The sequence below is a fragment of the Papio anubis genome, chromosome 4 (genome assembly GCF_008728515.1).
Source record: "Papio anubis isolate 15944 chromosome 4, Panubis1.0, whole genome shotgun sequence".
NCBI classification, from domain to species: Eukaryota; Metazoa; Chordata; class Mammalia; order Primates; family Cercopithecidae; genus Papio; species Papio anubis.
This window is the reverse complement of record NC_044979.1, coordinates 114,831,278-114,848,876: the sequence shown is the minus strand read 5'-3', so window position 1 is coordinate 114,848,876 and position 17,599 is coordinate 114,831,278. Positions and strand designations below refer to the sequence as shown.

The 17,599-nt window shown below is 53.8% G+C and overlaps 1 protein-coding gene and 1 pseudogene across 1 annotated transcript; both read left to right on the top strand.

Moving 5' to 3' along the window:
* The first annotated feature begins 8,983 nt into the window (after positions 1–8,983).
* NACAD (NAC alpha domain containing) lies at positions 8,984–17,070 on the top strand. Its single transcript, XM_009202991.4, has 8 exons — positions 8,984–9,111; positions 11,812–15,399; positions 15,640–15,752; positions 15,835–15,906; positions 16,243–16,389; positions 16,485–16,631; positions 16,744–16,866; positions 16,979–17,070. Exons 1-8 carry the CDS (start codon positions 9,045–9,047, stop codon positions 16,991–16,993), a joined length of 4,272 nt encoding a protein of 1,423 aa, XP_009201255.3. The 5' UTR covers positions 8,984–9,044; the 3' UTR covers positions 16,994–17,070.
* LOC101017092 overlaps positions 17,051–17,599 on the top strand; it is a 1,232-nt pseudogene continuing 683 nt past the window's right edge.

Sequence of the window (17,599 nt, the reverse complement as noted above, 5' to 3'; positions counted from 1 at the left end):
TTTGGATATTTTGTCCCCTCCAAATCTCATGAAATAGGATCACCAGTGTTGGAAAATGGGGCCTGTTAGGAAGTGTTTGGATCATGGGAACAGATCTGTCATAAATGGCTTGGTGCCATCCTTGTAATGAATGAGTTCTTGCTCTATATTAGTTCACTTGAAAGCTGCTTGTTTAAAAGAGACTGGGAGCTGCTGCCCTCTCTCTTCTGCCCTCTCTCATCATGTGACATGCCTGCTCCCTGTTCACCTTCTGTCATGAGTAAAAGCTTCCTGAGGCCTTCCCAGGAGCCAAGCAGATGTTGGTACCATGCTTGTACAGCCTGCAGAACTGTGAGCCAAATAAACTTCTTTATAAATTATCATCTCAGATATTCTTCTATAGCAATGCAAAATGGACTAATACATGAATAATGCTGCTATAAATATTCCTGTACAAGTTTGAGTATAAATGTATGTTCTCATTTTTCTCCACTACCTAGGAGTGGAATTGCTAGGTCTGTGGTAACTATGTGTAGTCATTTAAGGAACTGCTAGACTGTTTTACATTCCCACCAGCAGTGTGTAAGGTTTCAGATCTCTCTACATCCTCAATGGCACTTGTAATTTGAGTTTTATTTTAGCCATGTTAGTGGGTATAAAGTGATTTCTCATTGTGGTTTTTGTTATTTCCCTAATAACTAATGGTTTTCAGCATTTTTTCATTTACTTATTTGGCCATTTGCATGTCTTTTGGAAGAATGTCTTTTTTAAGATTCAGGGAGTGGCCAGGTGGGGTGGCTCATGCCTGTAATCCCAGCACTTTGGGAGGCCAAGGTGGGCGGGTCATGAGGTCAGGAGATTGAGACCATCCTGGCCAACACAGTGAAACACCATCTCTACTAAAAATACAAAAAAATTAGCCAGGCTTGGTGGCGGGTGCTGTAGTCCCCACTACTCAGGAGGCTGAGGCAGGAGAATGGCATGAACCTGGGAGGTGGAGCTTGCAGTGAGCTGAGATAGTGCCACTGCACTCCAGCCTGGGTGACAAAGTGAGACACTGTCTCAAAAAAAAAAAAAAGATTTAGGGAGTACATTAGGTGCAGGTTTGTTACATGGGTATACTCTATAATGCTGAGGTTTGGGCTTCTAATGAACCTATTACGCACGTAGTGAACATAGTACCCAGTGGTAGTTTTTCAACCCTTGTATTCCACCCTCCCCACATTTGGATTCTCCAGTGTCTATTATTTCCATCTTTATGTCCATGTATACCCATCCATTGTTTAGCTCTCATTTATAAGTGAGAACATGCAGTATTTGATTTTCAGTTTCTGAGTTACTTCACTTAGGATAATGGCCTCCAGCTCCATCTTGCTGCAAAGGTGTGTGTATGTGTGTGCGCTGGGTAATTTATTAGAAAAGAGGTTTAATTGGCATGTGGTTCTGCAAGCTGTACATGAAGCATAGTGACATGTGTTTCTGGGGAGGCTCCCAGTCGTGGTAGAAGGCAAAGGGGGAACAGGCATGTCACATGGTGAAACAGGAGCAAGAAAGAGAGTGTGTGGAGTGAGGAGATGCCACACACTTTTAAATCACCAAATCTTGGCCGGGCACGGTGGCTCATACCTGTAATCCCAGCATTTTGGGAGGCTGAAGTGGGCGGATCATGAGATCAGGAGATCAAGGCCATCCTGGCCAACATGGTGAAACCCCATCTCTACTAAAATACAAATAATAATAATAATTAGCTGGGCGTAGTGGCACGTGCCTGTAGTCTCAGCTACTCAGGAGCCTGAGGCATGGGAATTGCTTGAATCTGGGAGGCAGAGGTTGCAGTGAGCCGAGGTCACACCACTGCACTCCAGCCTGGCAACAGAGCAAGACTCAGTCCCAAAAAAGACCAAATCTCAAGAGAAAACTGTCTCAAAGACAGCACCAAACCATGAGGGGTCCGTCCCCATGATCCAAACACCTGCCACCAGGCCCCACCTCCAGCATTGGGGATTACAATTCAACGTGAGATTTGGGTGGAGACACATACCAGACTATTATACTGCCATAACAGAATACTGCAAACTGCTGAGTAATTTATAAAGAACAGAACTTGGCCAGGCAGGGTGGCTCATGTCTGTAATCCCAGCACTTTGGAGACCAAGGCAGGCAGATCATGAGGTCAGGAGTTCGACACCAGCCTGACCAACATGGTGAAACACCATCTCTACTAAAAGTACAAAAAATTAGCCAGGCGTCGTGTGTGCCTGTAATTCCAGCTACTCGGGAGGATGAGGCAGGAGAATCGCTTGAACCCAGGAGGTGGAAGTTGCAGTGAGCCAAGATCATGCCACTGCACTCCAGCCTGGGCAACAGAGTGAGACTCTTGTCTCAAAAAAAAAGAAAAAGAAAAGGAAATACAAGAAAAGAACTTTACGTAGTTCATGGTTCTGGAGGCTGGGAAGTCCAAGAGCATGGCATCAGCATCTGGTGAGGGTCATCCTATAGCAGAAGGCATCACACAGTGAGATAGCATGCACAAGAGAGAGAAAATGAGGCCAAACATTCTTTTATCAGGGGCTCACCCTTCAGAATCTAAACCATCCCATGTTAACAGCATTAATGATAGCCAAAAACTCATGGTCTAAATGCCTCTTGAAGGTGTCCTACCTCTTAATATTGTTGCAGTGCAGTTAAATTTCAACATGAGTTTAAGAGGGCATATTCAAACCATAGCATGGTGTGAAGTAAGTGTCAACTTTATTTTGCATGTGGCTATCCATTTGTCCCAGCACCATTTGTTGAAAAGACTGTTCTTTCCCCGTATCCCTTTGAATGGTCTTGACACCCTTGTCAAAAATCAGTTGACCATAGATGTGTGGGTCTGCTTCTGGGCTCTCAGTTCTATTCCATTTATGTTTCTATCTATCCTTCTGCAAGTAGCACACTATCTCTTGATTGTTGTTGCTTTGTAGTAAGTACTGAAATTGGGAGGTGGTTTTTGTTTTCAAGATTGTTTGGCTGCTCTAGGTCCCTTGCAATTCTATGTGATTTTTAGAATTAACTCATCCATTTCCACAATGAAGTTAGTTGGGAGTCTGATAGGGATTGGGTTGGATCTTTAGATCTTGGGGATTGTTACCATGTTAATGTTAAGTCTTCTGACCCATGAACATGGGATACTTTCATATTTATTTAGATATTCCTTAATTCTTTCAACGTTGTTTTGGAGTTTCCAGAGTATTAGCTTTGAACTAGTTTTGTTAAATTTATTCCTGAGTATGTTATTCTTTTTAATGCCAGTTTGAATCAAATTGTTTATTTTTTTAGTTTTAGAAACGGCCTTGCTGTGTTGGCCAGGGTGGCCTCAAACCCCTGGGCTCAGGCAATCTTTCTGCGTCAGCCACCCAAGTAGCTGGGACTATGGGTGTGCACCATCATGCCTGGCTCCTGGAATTTTCATAATCTCAATGTTGGATTTTCATTGCAAGTTTACAGAAAAACAATTGATTTTTATATACGGATTTTGCATCCTGCAACCTTGCTGAACTATTATAATATGTCTGTGGGTCTATTTTCTTTTTCTTTTTTTGAGATGGAGTCTTGCTCTGTTGCCCAGGCTGGAGTGCAGTAGCATGATGTCGGCTCACTGCAACCTCCACCTCCTGGGTTCAAGCAGTTCTCCCTACCTCAGCCTCCTGAGTGGCTGGGATTATAGGCACCTGCCACCACGCTTGGCTAGTTTTTGTATTTTTCAGTAGAGACAGGGTTTCACCATGTTGGCCAGGCTGGTCTTGAACTCCTGACCTCAGGTGATCCACCCACCTTGGCTTCCCAAAATGCTGGGATTACAGGCATGTGGGTCTATTTTCATGTATTCTTTTTTAGTTCATTGAACTTTCTGGATGTGTAGATTATTGTTCTTCAGTAAATTTGAGAAGTTTTCAGTCATTACTATTTCATATATTTTTCTTTCTCCTTTTTCTTTTCTCTCCTTTTGGTTTTCCCATTATGTGTATGTGGGTGTGCTTAACAGTGTTCACATTCTCTGGAGTTTCTGTTCATTTTTCCTTTTTTTCTGTTATTCAGTTTGTATAATCTCTATCAATCTCTAATCTCTATCAAGTTCACTAATTCTTTCTTCGCCCACTGAAATCTACTGTTTAGCCCTCTTGTGAATTTTTTCTTTCAGATATTTTACTTTTCAACTCCATAATTTGCATTTTTAAAAAATTTATATCCAGCCTGGGCAACATGGTGAGACCTCGTCTCTACAAAAAAAATTTAAAAATTAGCTGGGTGTGGTGGCCCATACCTCAACTACTCAGGAGGCTGTAGTGGGAAGATCACCTGAGCCCCAGAGGTGGAGGCTGCAATGAGCCATGATCACACCACCGCACTCCGGGGCAACAGAGTGAGAGCCTGTCTCAAAAAAAATTTTTTTAATTAAAAAAATAATTTATATCTCTTTGCTAATATTCTCTATTTGATGGAATATCATCATATATTTTCCATTACTTCTTTAATCATGCTTTCCTTTATTCTATGAACATATTTGTAGTGGTTATTCTGAAATATTTTTCTGTTAAAATCTGTTGCTTACATAGGCAGGTTCTGTTCCTGCATTTTTTTTTTTTTCTGGTATACTAGTCATACTTTCATTTCTTTGCTAATTTTTTGTTGGAAAGTGGACATTTTAATAACATTAAATAAATAATTGAACAGCACCCAATAGCAACTCTGGGTACAGGTCCAAACCCCCTCCCTTCTGGAGCTTGTATTGCTGTTTGCTTGTTTATTTGCTTAGTAACTAGCTGGATTATTTTGGTGAAGCCTTTACCTCTCCCCTACAATGTTCTGCCTCTGATGGTCCCCTTCAGGGAGGTGCAGCTATGTGTATGCCCACAGTCACCCTGGAATGACAGTGGTTCTGGTAAGGCTCTCCTACTCTCTTTTCCTAATCATGCCCAGCTGTTAAACTCCACTAATTGCCACTCCTAAACTTCACTGTTTGCTCTATTGTTTTCGATAATACTCTGGGCACAAATTCCTCTGCAAACTAATCCAAATTGTGGCCTCTTAGATAGAACAGTTTCAGAGGCCAGTGTTTTATATATTCTTTAATCCCAGTAGGGCTCCACCCAGCTGTCTTATTACCCCATTTTCTCCTGCAAACTAGCCACCCTCCAACCTAGGCTGTATCTTCATTAGATCCATGAATCTCCTTCCAGTTGCTTTTCACCATAATGTCTACTGCTGTTGAGAATACCCTTGGGTTTAAACTTCCTTGTATTCCCTTGCAAGTAAGGTCAGTTCCTATGGGAAGCGATCATGGGCTGTTTTACAACCTGCCTTTCCCCTCCAGGCAAAATCTCTTAGCTCAGTGGCAAACTTCTGAGTCACACTCCCACTCTAGGAGCTGAGCAGTCAGTGGAAGGGAGGCAGCAGCCACTCCTGGCATGGAACTGTCACCTCATAAGCCGTGAGAAGGGCTATCAGGACCCCGGTATTCTCAGCATGTCACACCCAAAGTATAGTCCACTTTCCACAAGTAGGGGCTAAGTGGAAGAAGGGAGCCCCACCTCGACCAGACTCACTCAGGACTTACTTCCACAACAGGCAGCTGGGAGAGGGATGAGATACACTGAAGTATTCCCTCTTCCCAGGAAAAAAGCCCTCTGGCTGGGAGATGGAAGAAGAGAATCCTGTGTTCTTGGCAACACCAATCTGGTGTGGAGTCCACCTCCCTTTGCTGGACTGAGTTGTCTTGATTCAATACCACAGACTTGCCTTTCTTACTAAATTCTCATAGATTTTCTTGAATAGATGTTTTTTTTTTTTTTTTTTTTTAACGGAGTCTCACTCCATCACCCAGGCTGGAGTGCAGTGGCAGGATCTCGGCTCACTGCACCCAACCTCCGCCTCCGGGGTTCAAGCAATTCTCCTGCCTCAGCCTCCCTAGTAGGTAGGATTACAGGCATGCACCATCATACCCAACTAATTTTTCTATTTTTTTTTTTTTTTAGTAGAGATGGGGTTTCACCATGTTGGCCAGGCTGGTCTTGAACTCCTGATCTCAAATGATCCATCCACCTTGGTCTCCCAAAATGCTGGGATTACAGGCATTAGCCACCACACCCAGCCTTGAATAGATGTTTCTTCATTTGCTGTTTGCCCTTCAGACCATTTCCAGAAGCTTTAATTTGTTCTCTCTCTCATTTTTATTTTATTGGACGCTTTCTTTTTCTTTTTTCTTTTCTTTTTTTTTTTCTGAGACAGAGTCTCACTCTGTCACCAGGCTGGAGTTCAGTGGCGCAATCTCGGCTCACTGCAACCTCCACCTCCCAGGTTCAAGTGATTCTCCTGCCTCAGCCTCCTGAGTAGCTAGGACTATAGGCATGTGCCACCATGCCCACCTAATTTTTGTATTTTCAGTAGAAACGGTTTCACCGTATTGGCCAGGATGGTCTTGATTTCTTGATCTCATGATCCGCCCCCCTCGGCCTCCCAAAGTGCTGGGATTACGGGCATGAGTCACCCCGCCCGGCTTGTTGACCTTTCAACTCAGCTTTTTTTTTTTGAGACAGAGTCTCGCTCTGTCGCCCAGGCTGGAGTGCAGTGGCCAGATCTCAGCTCACTGCAAGCTCCGCCTCCTGGGTTCACGCCATTCTCCGGCCTCAGCCTCCCGAGTAGCTGGGACTACAGGCGCCCGTCACCTCGCCCGGCTAGTTTTTTGCATTTTTTTTTTTTTTTTTAGTAGAGACGGGGTTTCGCTGTGTTAGCCAGGATGGTCTCGATCTCCTGACCTCGTGATCCGCCCGTCTCGGCCTCCCAAAGTGCTGGGATTACAGGCTTGAGCCACCGCGCCCGGCCAGCTTTATTTTTTTTAAATAATTTTTACCAGGCTGGGCGTGGTGGCTCACACCTGTAATCCCAACACTTTGGGAGGCCAAGGTGGGTGGATCACGAGGTCAGGAGTTCAAGACCAGCCTGGCCAACATGGTGAAACCCCGTCTCTACTTAAAATACAAAAATTAGCTGGGTGTGGTGGGACCTGTAGTCGCAGCTACTCGGGAGGCTGAGGCAGTAGGATTGCTTGAACCTGGAAGATGGAAGTTGCAGTGAGCCGAGATCGTGCCACTATACTACAGACTGGGTGAAAAAGCAAGACTCTATCTCAAAAAAATAAAAATTAAAATTAATAACAATAATTTTTCCCCAGTTTCACTGGGGAGCTGCTCAGCAGAACTCCCCATGCTTTCATTCTGGAAGTGAATCTGCCTTTTATTTCTTCTTGCTTAATTGCAAGGGTTAGAAATTCCAATAATATATTGAAAAGAGTGGTGAGTACAGACACCCTTGCCTTGTTCCCAATCTTAAAAAGCATTCAATCTTTCACCATTAAGTATGATGTTAGCTGTATAAGTTTTTTGTATAAGATCTTTATCAAGTTTATTTTTAACTTGCTGAAAGTGTGTGTGTTTTTTTAATCATGAAGGATGGTCGTTGTGTCAAACACATTTTCTGTGTCAACTGATACCATAATTTTTCTTCTTTAGCCTGTTGGTGTTGTGGATTATTGTTGATTGATTTTCAACTGTCAAACCAGCCTTGCATACCTGGAATAAATTCCACTTGATCATGGTGTATATTTTTTTATACATCGTTATATTTGATTTGCCAATATTGAGAATTTTTGTGCCTGAATTCATGAGAGATACTGGTCTGCAGTTTTTGTTCTGGAGGTCTTGGGGGGTATTGACACTTTGTTAGTTTTGACATCAGGATATTTCTTGCCTTATAAAATGAGTTAGGAAGTGTCCCCTTCTCTTTTGTTTTCTGAAAGAGATTGTTTAAAGTTGATATTAATTCTAATGGTGTGGTGTGTCTGGTTCCTGGGGTACAGCAGGGAGAGATGCCCAGCAGGCAGCCAGGTATGTAGCACTGAGCCTTGAGGCAGGTCTGGGGGAGTCAGACGGCAGCCCCTGGCTTCATTAGCTCAAAGTTAGAACCCACAGAAGACTGAGGATTTTGAAACCTCCCTCCCTGTCTGTGACAATGGCTACTCTGATTCCCCCCACCCCAATCAGGGGTGATGACAATGTCTCATTCATCTGTCTCCCTGGTGCCTGGCACGGGGCGGGGGGCGGGGGTGCTCAGTGAATCTGGGTGGCGCAGTAGCCTGTGTGAAAGCAAGAGGCATTTCAGGAAATTCATGAGGCGGGCTTCTTCCTGGGAGGTGTGGCAGAGGGTGCTGCCAGGAATAGAGGGAAACACTTTCTTCCCTTTTCCTTCTACTCCCTAGGGAGGTGTGGGGGTGGAGGGGAGGTGAAGGGACAGATCAACGAGTTGCCAAGAGACCTGGAGACCGACCCATCCGGGCTGCCTTCCCTGGTGCGCTCTCGCCGGCTCCATCCCTGGTTGCCATGGAGACAGGAGGCGGTTGCCACGGAGACCGACGACTGCCAGGACCAGCCAATCACTCCGGAGCTGCAGCTCCAGGGCTCACCTTTTGGATGAAGGCATCGGGCTGGGCGGGGCCCCCTTCCTCCCCAGGCCCTGCACCTTCTGCTTGGTCAGCGCAGCCACCGCCGCCCAAAGCGCTCCGAGCATTCCAGGATCCCAACCACCTCCCCAATCTCCCACAACCAGGGTTCTGGGGGCGTCCCCGCCTCTTCCCGGCCACGGGCTAATGCCACCCTGAGGCAAGCCAGCTTCCAATTGGCCCTGAAACCCTCCCTCGTTAATGCTGTGGAAAGGGCGGGACCGGGCGCAGGCGCCCACCCCCGCTCCCCCTCGAAACCGCGCACAGCTAGAGGGAGGCCACAGCCGGGTGGGGCGGGGGCGGGGGCGGGGGCGGGGAGGGAGCCCTCCCACCCCCCGCACGCCCTCCGCAGTGCCCAGCGAGCCCGCGCACGCTCACTCGCGGGGACAGGCGGGCGGGGCGGCCTGACGTCACCCACTGCCTCCACCGCCTGGCCGAGGGGCGGTGGCCGCGCAGGCTCGGCGGGGCGGCGGCACAGACTGACAGAGGGTCGGAAGGACTGAGGGACGGGCGGGCGCACGGCCAGGCCATGCCTGGGGAGGCTGCCCGCGCCGAGCTGCTGCTGCCCGAGGCGGACGGACCCGGGCCCCGCACAGGTGAGGCCGTGGCCACTCCGTCCCTGCCTCCAGCGTCTCCCCTCTCCAGCCCGGGTTCTCTTTCCATCGCTCACCTTTCACCCCCTCCCCCATCTCCTCGAGTCCCCTCCCCTTTCCGCGCCCTGTCCTTCCCTCCATCTGAACCCTGCCCCCGCCTCTCCCAGAACTGCGGGGAAGGTGGGGCGCACGACGTGCCCTCCGCGAGCCAGAAAGGACATGGGGGCTTAAGCCCTTGGCCTCCGACCCAGGGATCGTGGGGCTCGCATCCCGCCCGCTGCATCCCGTTGTCCGCACCGAGCTGCCAGCCTGCCGGGGCTGGGCCACTCTGGACAGAGGCAGTGGGTTCTGGAGGCGGGGTGTCCGGCCGATATCCCCAATACGATCAGGTGACCACCGGGAGGGTCCTCAGCTGCACCAGGCCTGTCCTGGGCTGGCGACTGGTCATGGCTCTGGAGGGAGGAGCAGGACTGGCTGGAGCCTGGGAAGCCTGGATGGAGGGCCAGGTTGTGGAAGAAAGGCTAAGTTGGGTCTGGAAAGTGAAAGGCCTTGGGGGAGGTGGCCTGATTAGCAATGGCCCCGGTGTGCAGACCACCTGTCCTTAGGCTGGGTCAACAAATGCTGGTGGAGGCTGATGGGGTCTACCAGGGCCTAGAAAGAGCCCAGCCTGCACAGTCCTGGCGTGGAGGTCAGCCATGTGTGGGTAGGGCCAAGGGCACCTTGCTGTGGGCAAGAAGTCACCCAGAGATGGGACCAGTGCTGGGGCCTGGGGCCTGGTTTGGGGTGACATAGGCTGCTGCCTCTGCTCTAGGTGGGAGGCAGGGAGTGCAGGCCCGGACTTCTCAGCCCCAGGGTCTTGTGCTGGCTCTGTTCTGGCTTGCTTGGTGACCTTGAATGAGTTATAAAAACCTTTGGCCTTTGATTTCTGTTCCATCCCAACAGTTCAGCCATTCCCCTGCCCAGGGGGCCACACCAGGGACCAGAACCAAGAGCCCAGCTTCAGGGCACCCAGTGATGCCCCACCAGCCACGCCCACTCCTGGTGTTGAGTGTCAGGCATGCAGAAACCCAAAGGACCCCTTGTCTCAGGACGCCCTGGCTGTCCCATTACCCCAGCAGCAAAGCCCTCGGGGGACGAGTTTTGGCTGGTGGCTCAGGGTTCAGGGCTCTGATGCTGCTGAGGGGAGCTGGAGCAGCCTGGCAAGAGGGCCCCCCTTCTTTAAGCTTCACCTCTAATCCTGGCTCTGCTTTGCAGATGAGAAAACTGAGGTGCAGGAGATGTCCTGGTCACTAGTGAGTTCAGTAGAGCAGGAGCCACTGGGCAGGCATCTGCAGCCTAGAGAGCTGGTCCCTGTGTGCCGCCCCTCCCCCACCCTGGGCAAGACCTGGCCTGGACTCTGAAGGGCCTTCATTGGATGCTTCAAACAGAGGTGCCTTTGGCCTAGGTCCAAGTGAGGGAGTGGACATAATGGAGACATTTAAAATGAGGCTTATGAGCATTTAGAGCACACAGAAAAATGCTTATGAGATTAGGTTGGGTGAAAACAGCTAGACTCAAAACTGAATGTGCAATGTGATCTCGCCTGTGATAAAATACAGGCCAGTAAGAGTCCAGGAGGCAGAAAACCATAGCGGTGTGGTGTGCCGCAACCTCGGAGGGGTTTTATTCCATCTTCCTGAGTCCCCTTTCCGACCCATGGCTGCTACTTCCTATGTGCATGGACTCCTTTCTCAGCTGGAGGTGTGTTAGCGCACAGACGTTTACTGAGTACCACGGCCTCCTCATACTGAAGCCTGCCCAGGGGGTTGGCGGAGTGCACCATGGGACCCAGAGAAGGCCCACAGGGCAGGGTGGGAACTCCCAGCACCCGGGAAGGAACTGGTGGTCACCCATGGGGTGGCTGCCACCAAGGAGAGGACTTGGCCAGAGGCTGCTGTTGGCCCTCTGAAGCTGTCCTGTGCTCTTGCTGGGCTCCACAGTCCCCCGTTCCTGCCCACCACTGCCCTTGTAGCCAGATGCTCCAACAAAGCCTCCGAGGGACACTTCATCTCTGTTCTCCAGAAACTTGGCTGCGTGTGGTGGCCCCTGGATTCCCCATCTCCCTGGCCGCAGGAGGGGAGCAGGGTCAGAGGGGTCTGGTGAAACCCTGATATGTTGGCCTGAAGTGTAGGTAGCAAGGACAGCAGAGAGAGGAGGCACAGCGAGGCATGAAGCCTGGAACGTTCGAGCTGCGCACGTCGTGCTGGTGCCCCCTGCCTCATGTGGCGCATCTATTGGGAGGTCATGCGATGGGGCTGGCGCTGCCTGGCAGATTCCCACCGCCAGCCCCTCCCGCTGAGCCCAGCTGAACCACACTGATTCTGTGGAATGAAAACTGCAATCCAGTCTCCTCAGAGAGGCTGAAATGCTAGTTCTTTGCTGAGTTGTCCTTGAGGAAAGCCGCTGAGCAGGTCTGTTCATGACTCCCAGCAGCACTTCCCTCAAAACCCCTCTCTAGGAAACTGCTAGTAGCTGCTCTCTGCTGTCAAAACTCTTGGAAGTTCTCCCTCAAACGCAGCGCGTGCAGCATCTTCTCTTTTCTCTCCTGCCTTCCTGGGTCTGCCTTCCTCTGGGCCCTGTGCAGCGGAAATTCATCTCCCCAGGCCTGGCCCTTGCCTGGGAGATGCATCCAGGGGCACCTCACGATCTTCTCTATCTCCACAGATCTGTCCTGCGATGCAGCTGCTGCCACCACCATCCTGGGAGGGGACCGGCGGGAGCCCTGTGCTCTGACCCCAGGGCCCAGCCACCTGGCCCTCACGTTCCTGCCCAGCAAGCCGGGTGCCCGGCCCCAGCCTGAGGGAGCCAGCTGGGATGCAGGGCCTGGTGGGGCACCCTCAGCCTGGGCAAATCCAGGGGAGGGCGGCCCGAGCCCCATGCTCCTCCCTGAGGGCCTGTCTTCCCAGGCTCTGTCCACCGAGGCTCCTCTCCCGGCCACCCTGGAGCCCCGGATTGTGATGGGAGAGGAGACGTGCCAAGCCCTCCTGTCACCCAGGGCTGCCCAGACAGCGCTCAGGGACCGGGAGGGTGGGCATGCAAGCCCAGACCCACCCCCCGAGTTGTGTTCTCAGGGTGATCTTTCTGTGCCTTCCCCTTCCCCAGACCCTGATTCCTTCTTTACACCTCCCTCCACCCCCACCAAGACCACCTATGCCCTGCTTCCCAGCTGTGGGCCCCTTGGAGATGCGGGGGACTCAGAGGCTGAGCTGTGGGATGAGCTGCTGGACTCGCCCCCGCCCTCACCCTCGGGCTCCTACCTTACGGCCGATGGGGACAGCTGGGCCTCTTCACCCTCCTGTTCCCTCAGCCTGCTGGCTCCAGCTGAAGGGCTGGACTTCCCCTCAGGCTGGGGCCTGTCCCCCCAGGGGTCCATGGCGGATGAACGAGAGCTGCACCCTGCCGGAACCCCAGAGCCCCCCTCCTCTGAGTCCAGCCTCTCTGCAGACAGCAGCTCCTCCTGGGGCCAGGAGAGCCACTTCTTTGACCTGGACTTCCTGGCCAATGACCCGATGATCCCTGCAGCCCTCCTACCCTTCCAGGGCAGCCTCATCTTCCAGGTGGAGGCAGTGGAGGTGACACCGCTATCCCCAGAGGAAGAAGAGGAGGCTGTGGCGGATCCCGACCCAGGTGGGGACCTGGCTGGGGAGGGTGAGGAGGACAGCACGTCCGCCTCCTTCCTGCAGTCGCTGTCTGACCTGTCCATCACGGAGGGCATGGATGAGGCCTTTGCCTTCCGAGACGACACCTCTGCAGCCTCCTCTGATTCGGACTCAGCCTCCTACGCAGAGGCAGATGACGAGAGGCTGTACAGTGGGGAGCCCCATGCCCAGGCCACCCTCCTCCAGGACAGTGTCCAGAAGACAGAGGAGGAGAGCGGAGGTGGGGCCAAGGGGCTGCAGGTTCAGGAAGGGACTATGTCCTGGGCCCTGGAAGCTGCGCCTCAGACCTCAGACAGAGGGGCCCATCTCTCCCAGAGACAGGAATCGATCTCAGAAGTAACAGAAGAGGGCCTTGCTTTAGGCCAGGAGTCCACTGCCACTGTGACCCCTCACACTCTGCAGGTAGCCCCAGGCCTCCAGGTGGAGGCGGCTACCAGGGTGAACCCTCAGGCTGGGGAGGAAAAAGCGGACTCCACCACTGGACAAGCATCTGCTGCCATGGCAATGCCTCAGCCCTCCCAGGAGGGCATCAGCGAGATCTTAGGCCAAGAGTCTGTCACTGCAGAAAAACTTCCAACTCCACAGGAAGAAACAAGCCTCACATTGTGTCCAGACTCTCCTCAGAACTTGAAGGAAGAAGGAGGGCTGGACCTCCCCTCTGGCCCAAAGCCTGTAGCTGCAGCCTCACTTATGCCCCAGCAGGCTGAAGAGGATCTCACCTTACCCCAGGACCCCGCTGTGACACCACCTCTGCCCCTACAAGACACAGATCTCTCGTCAGCCCCGAAGCCTGTGGCTGCAGCCACGATTGTCCCCAGGCAGGCTGAAGAAGGCCTCACCTTACCACAGGACCCCACTATTATACCACCTCTGCCCCTACAAGACACAGATCTTTCGTCAGCCCCGAAGCCTGTGGCTGCAGCCACGACTGTCCCCAGGCAGGCTGAAGAGGACCTCACCTTACCCCAGGGCCCTGCTGTGACACCACCTCTGCCCCTACAAGACACAGATCTCTCGTCAGCCCCGAAGCCTGTGGCTGCAGCCACAACTGTCCCCAGGCAGGCTGAAGAGGACCTCACCTTACCCCAGGGCCCTGCTGTGACACCACCTCTGCCCCTACAAGACACAGATCTCTCGTCAGCCCCGAAGCCTGTAGCTGCAGCCTCGCTTGTGCCCCAGCAGGCTGAAGAGGACCCCACCTTACCCCAGGACTCTGCTATGACACCACCTCTGCCTCTGCAAGACACAGGCCCCACCTCAGGTCCAGAGCCTCTGGCTGTGGCCACCCCTCAGACCTTGCAGGCAGAAGCAGGCTGCACCCCAGGGACAGAGCCTGTGGCCACCATGGCTCAGCAGGAAGTAGGTGCGGCCTTAGGCCCCAGGCCAGCACCTGAGGAGAAGAATGTAGCCCTCTCTAGAGTACCGGAGCCTGCAGCCTTGGACCAGGTCCAACAGGATGACCCACAGCCAGCTGCAGAAGCTGGGACACCTTGGGCCGCACAGGAAGATGCGGATTCGACTTTGGGCATGGAGGCCCTCTGTCTCCCTGAGCCTGCCTCTGGTGCTGGGGAGGAAGTAGCAGAAACCCTTTCTAGGCCTGGATGGGAAGCATGTCTGGAAGCCCTAGTGCACACAAGTGATGGGGCTAAGCCTGACTCACCCCAAAAGGAGACCCTGGAGGTGGAGAACCAGCAGGGAGGAGGCCTCAAGCCACCGGCACAGGAACATGGACCCGGGTCAACACTTGGAGGTGCAGGGGAGGTCCCCGAGGCACCTCCTGCTGCCTGCCCTGAGGTCAGCCAGGCCTGGCTCCTGAGCCCAGCCAGGGAAGGAAGAGGCCTGAGTGGCAAGTCCACACTGGAGCCCACGCTTCCCTCAGCTGTGGCCACAGAGGCCAGTCTGGACTCCTGCCCAGAATCTTCAGTAGGGGCTGTGTCCCGGCTGGACAGAGGCTGCCCTGACGCACCTGCCCCCACATCTGCACCAACCTCCCAGCAGCAGGAGCCTGTGCTGGGAGGCTGCCCTGATGCACCTGCCCCGATGTCTACACCAACCTCCCAGCAGCTGGAGCCTGTGCTGGGTCTGGGCAGTGTTGAGCGACCCCACAAAGCACCCAGTGTCCTTGGCCCCCTCTTGTTGCAGCCCCCAGAAAACCTTGGCAAGGGTCTGCCCAGCGCACCCCCGGACAGGCCCCTGGGCCCTGATCTTTCTGCTCCTGGTACCCTTGCTGGGGCAGCCCTACCCCCACTGGAGCCCCCAGCCCCCTGTCTGTGCCAGGACCTCCAGAAAGACTCCGTGGAAGAAGAGGAGCCCCCAGGCTCTCTGGGCCTCCCAACGCCCCAGGCAGGAGCCCAGCCTGCCGCTGCTGCTGTCTCAGGAACCACACAGCCTCTGGGGACTGGGCCGCGAGTCAGCCTCTTGCCTCACTCCCCGCTCCTCAGCCCCAAGGTGGCCTCCATGGATGCCAAAGACCTGGCCTTGCAGATCTCGCCGCCTTGCCAAGTGCCTCCTCCCTCTGGGCCCCAGAGCCCAGCTGGCCCTCAAGGGCTCTCGGCCCCCGAGCAGCAAGAGGACGAGGACAGCCTGGAGGAAGGTAAGGGGGAGGGTAGGATTGAAGTGCCCTGGGGCTTGGGTCAACTGGACTCTTCCTTAGAGCTGTCCCGGGCTGGAGGGCCCCTGAGGTGGTGGGGTGGGGGGCCCAGACCCCACAGCCACCATGGGGAGCTGGCACTGCTTCCTCTGGCCCTGATGTGGCAGCAGGGCCAGGGTCCTGAATCCCCTTCCCCACCACCTAGAAGCAAAAGGCCATCCTCACACCTCTCCCCTTCCCCAGACTCGCCTCGGGCCCTGGGCTCGGGTCAGCATTCGGATAGCCACGGGGAGTCGTCAGCCGAGCTGGACGAGCAGGACATCTTGGCTCCTCAGACCGCGCAGTGTCCAGCCCAGGTGCCCAGTCCAGGGAAGAGGGTGGGCCTCTGGGAGGGCCCCACATCCCACCCACGGATGCTCAGCCCTCACCTTTTCCCAGGCCCCAGCAGGCAGCAGTGAGGAGACCATCGCCAAAGCCAAGCAGAGTCGCAGTGAGAAGAAGGCCCGAAAGGTGGGCTGGTGGTTTCCCCTGGGACCTCAGGCCTGGGACCATCTGTGTGGGGAACATCCTTACCAAGACCCTCACACTCCATGGCTAATGAAATCCCATCCATCGGGGGCCTTTGGATCCATGCCAGTAACCCACACACCTTCCCCTAAACAGCTGAGGCTGGAATGTCATGAGAGGGCCCTTGTAGACTGAGGCTCATGGGGAGGGACCAACCACCAGCCCAAGGTCTTGGGGAAGTTGGCGGTGGAGACTTTGCCTTCCTGGGCACTGTGCTGCTCTCCTCCCCCGACGTGGGTCAACACCAGGTCTGAGCCCCCCTCTGCCCTCTACTCCCAGGCAATGTCAAAGCTGGGCTTGCGGCAGATTCAGGGAGTCACCAGGATCACCATCCAGAAGTCCAAGAACATCCTCTTTGTCATCGCCAAGCCTGATGTCTTCAAGAGCCCAGCCTCAGACACTTATGTGGTCTTTGGCGAGGCCAAGGTCTGGGTGGAGGCTGTGGTGGACTGGGGGGTCCGAGGGACGGGGGACAAGGGGGGTCACAGGCTCTACTGACCCAGCCGTCTTCCGTGTTGCAGATTGAGGACCTGTCCCAGCAAGTGCACAAAGCTGCAGCTGAGAAGTTTAAGGTGCCCTCAGAGCCCTCGGCCTTGGTCCCTGAGTCAGCACCCAGGCCCCGGGTGAGGCTGGAGTGCAAGGAAGAGGAAGAGGAGGAGGAGGAAGAGGTGAGGTGCAGAGGCTCCAGGACCTCTTGGGGGTTGTGGGAGGCGTTACACAGGGGCTCTGCCCCAGGGACCTCAAGCAGCTCCAGCCACTTCCCTGCTCTCCCAACCCTAGGTGGACGAGGCGGGGCTGGAACTGCGTGACATTGAGCTGGTGATGGCGCAGGCCAATGTGTCCAGGGCCAAGGCCGTGCGGGCTCTGAGAGACAACCACAGTGACATTGTCAACGCCATCATGGTGAGCACTGGCCCCTTTCCCTGCCCCCGAGCTGTCCCCAAGGGCCTCGAGGGGTCCTGATGTTGGCTCTATTGGGGGACGCTTCCCCCAACATGACTGTCTCTTTCTGCAGGAACTGACCATGTAGCCACTGACCGGAAGCTGGAGCCATCCTACGCCTTCCCTCAGCTCTGCTACTCAATAAATCGGTGTCCCTCCATTGCCCTCTGGTGTCTCCTCGCCCTCTGGAGTCCCATCATCACCATCTGGCATCCCTTCACTTCCCTCTGGTGTCCCTTCACCACCCTCTGATGTCCCCTCACTGCCCTCTGGTGCCCCCTCATCACCCTCTGGTGTCCCCCACTTCCTTCTAGTGTCTCCTCACCACCTTCTGGTGTCCCTTCACTACTCTCTGGTGTCCACTCACAACCCTCTGATGTCCCTTCACTGCCCTCTGGTGTCCCCTCATTCCTCTCTGGTGTCCACTCACCACCCTCTGGTGTCCCCCCACGGCCCTCTGATGTCCCCTCATTACTCTTGGTGTCCCCTCATCACCCTCTGGTGTCCCCTCAATACTCTCTGGTGTCCCCTCACTGCCCTCTGATGTCCCATTACTCTCTGGTGTCCCCTCATCGCCCTCTGGTGTCCCCTCACCGCCCTCTGATGTCCCCTCACTCTCTGGTGTCCCCTCATTACTCTGTGGTGTCCCCTCACTGCCCTCTGATGTCCCATTACTCTCTGGTGTCCCCTCATC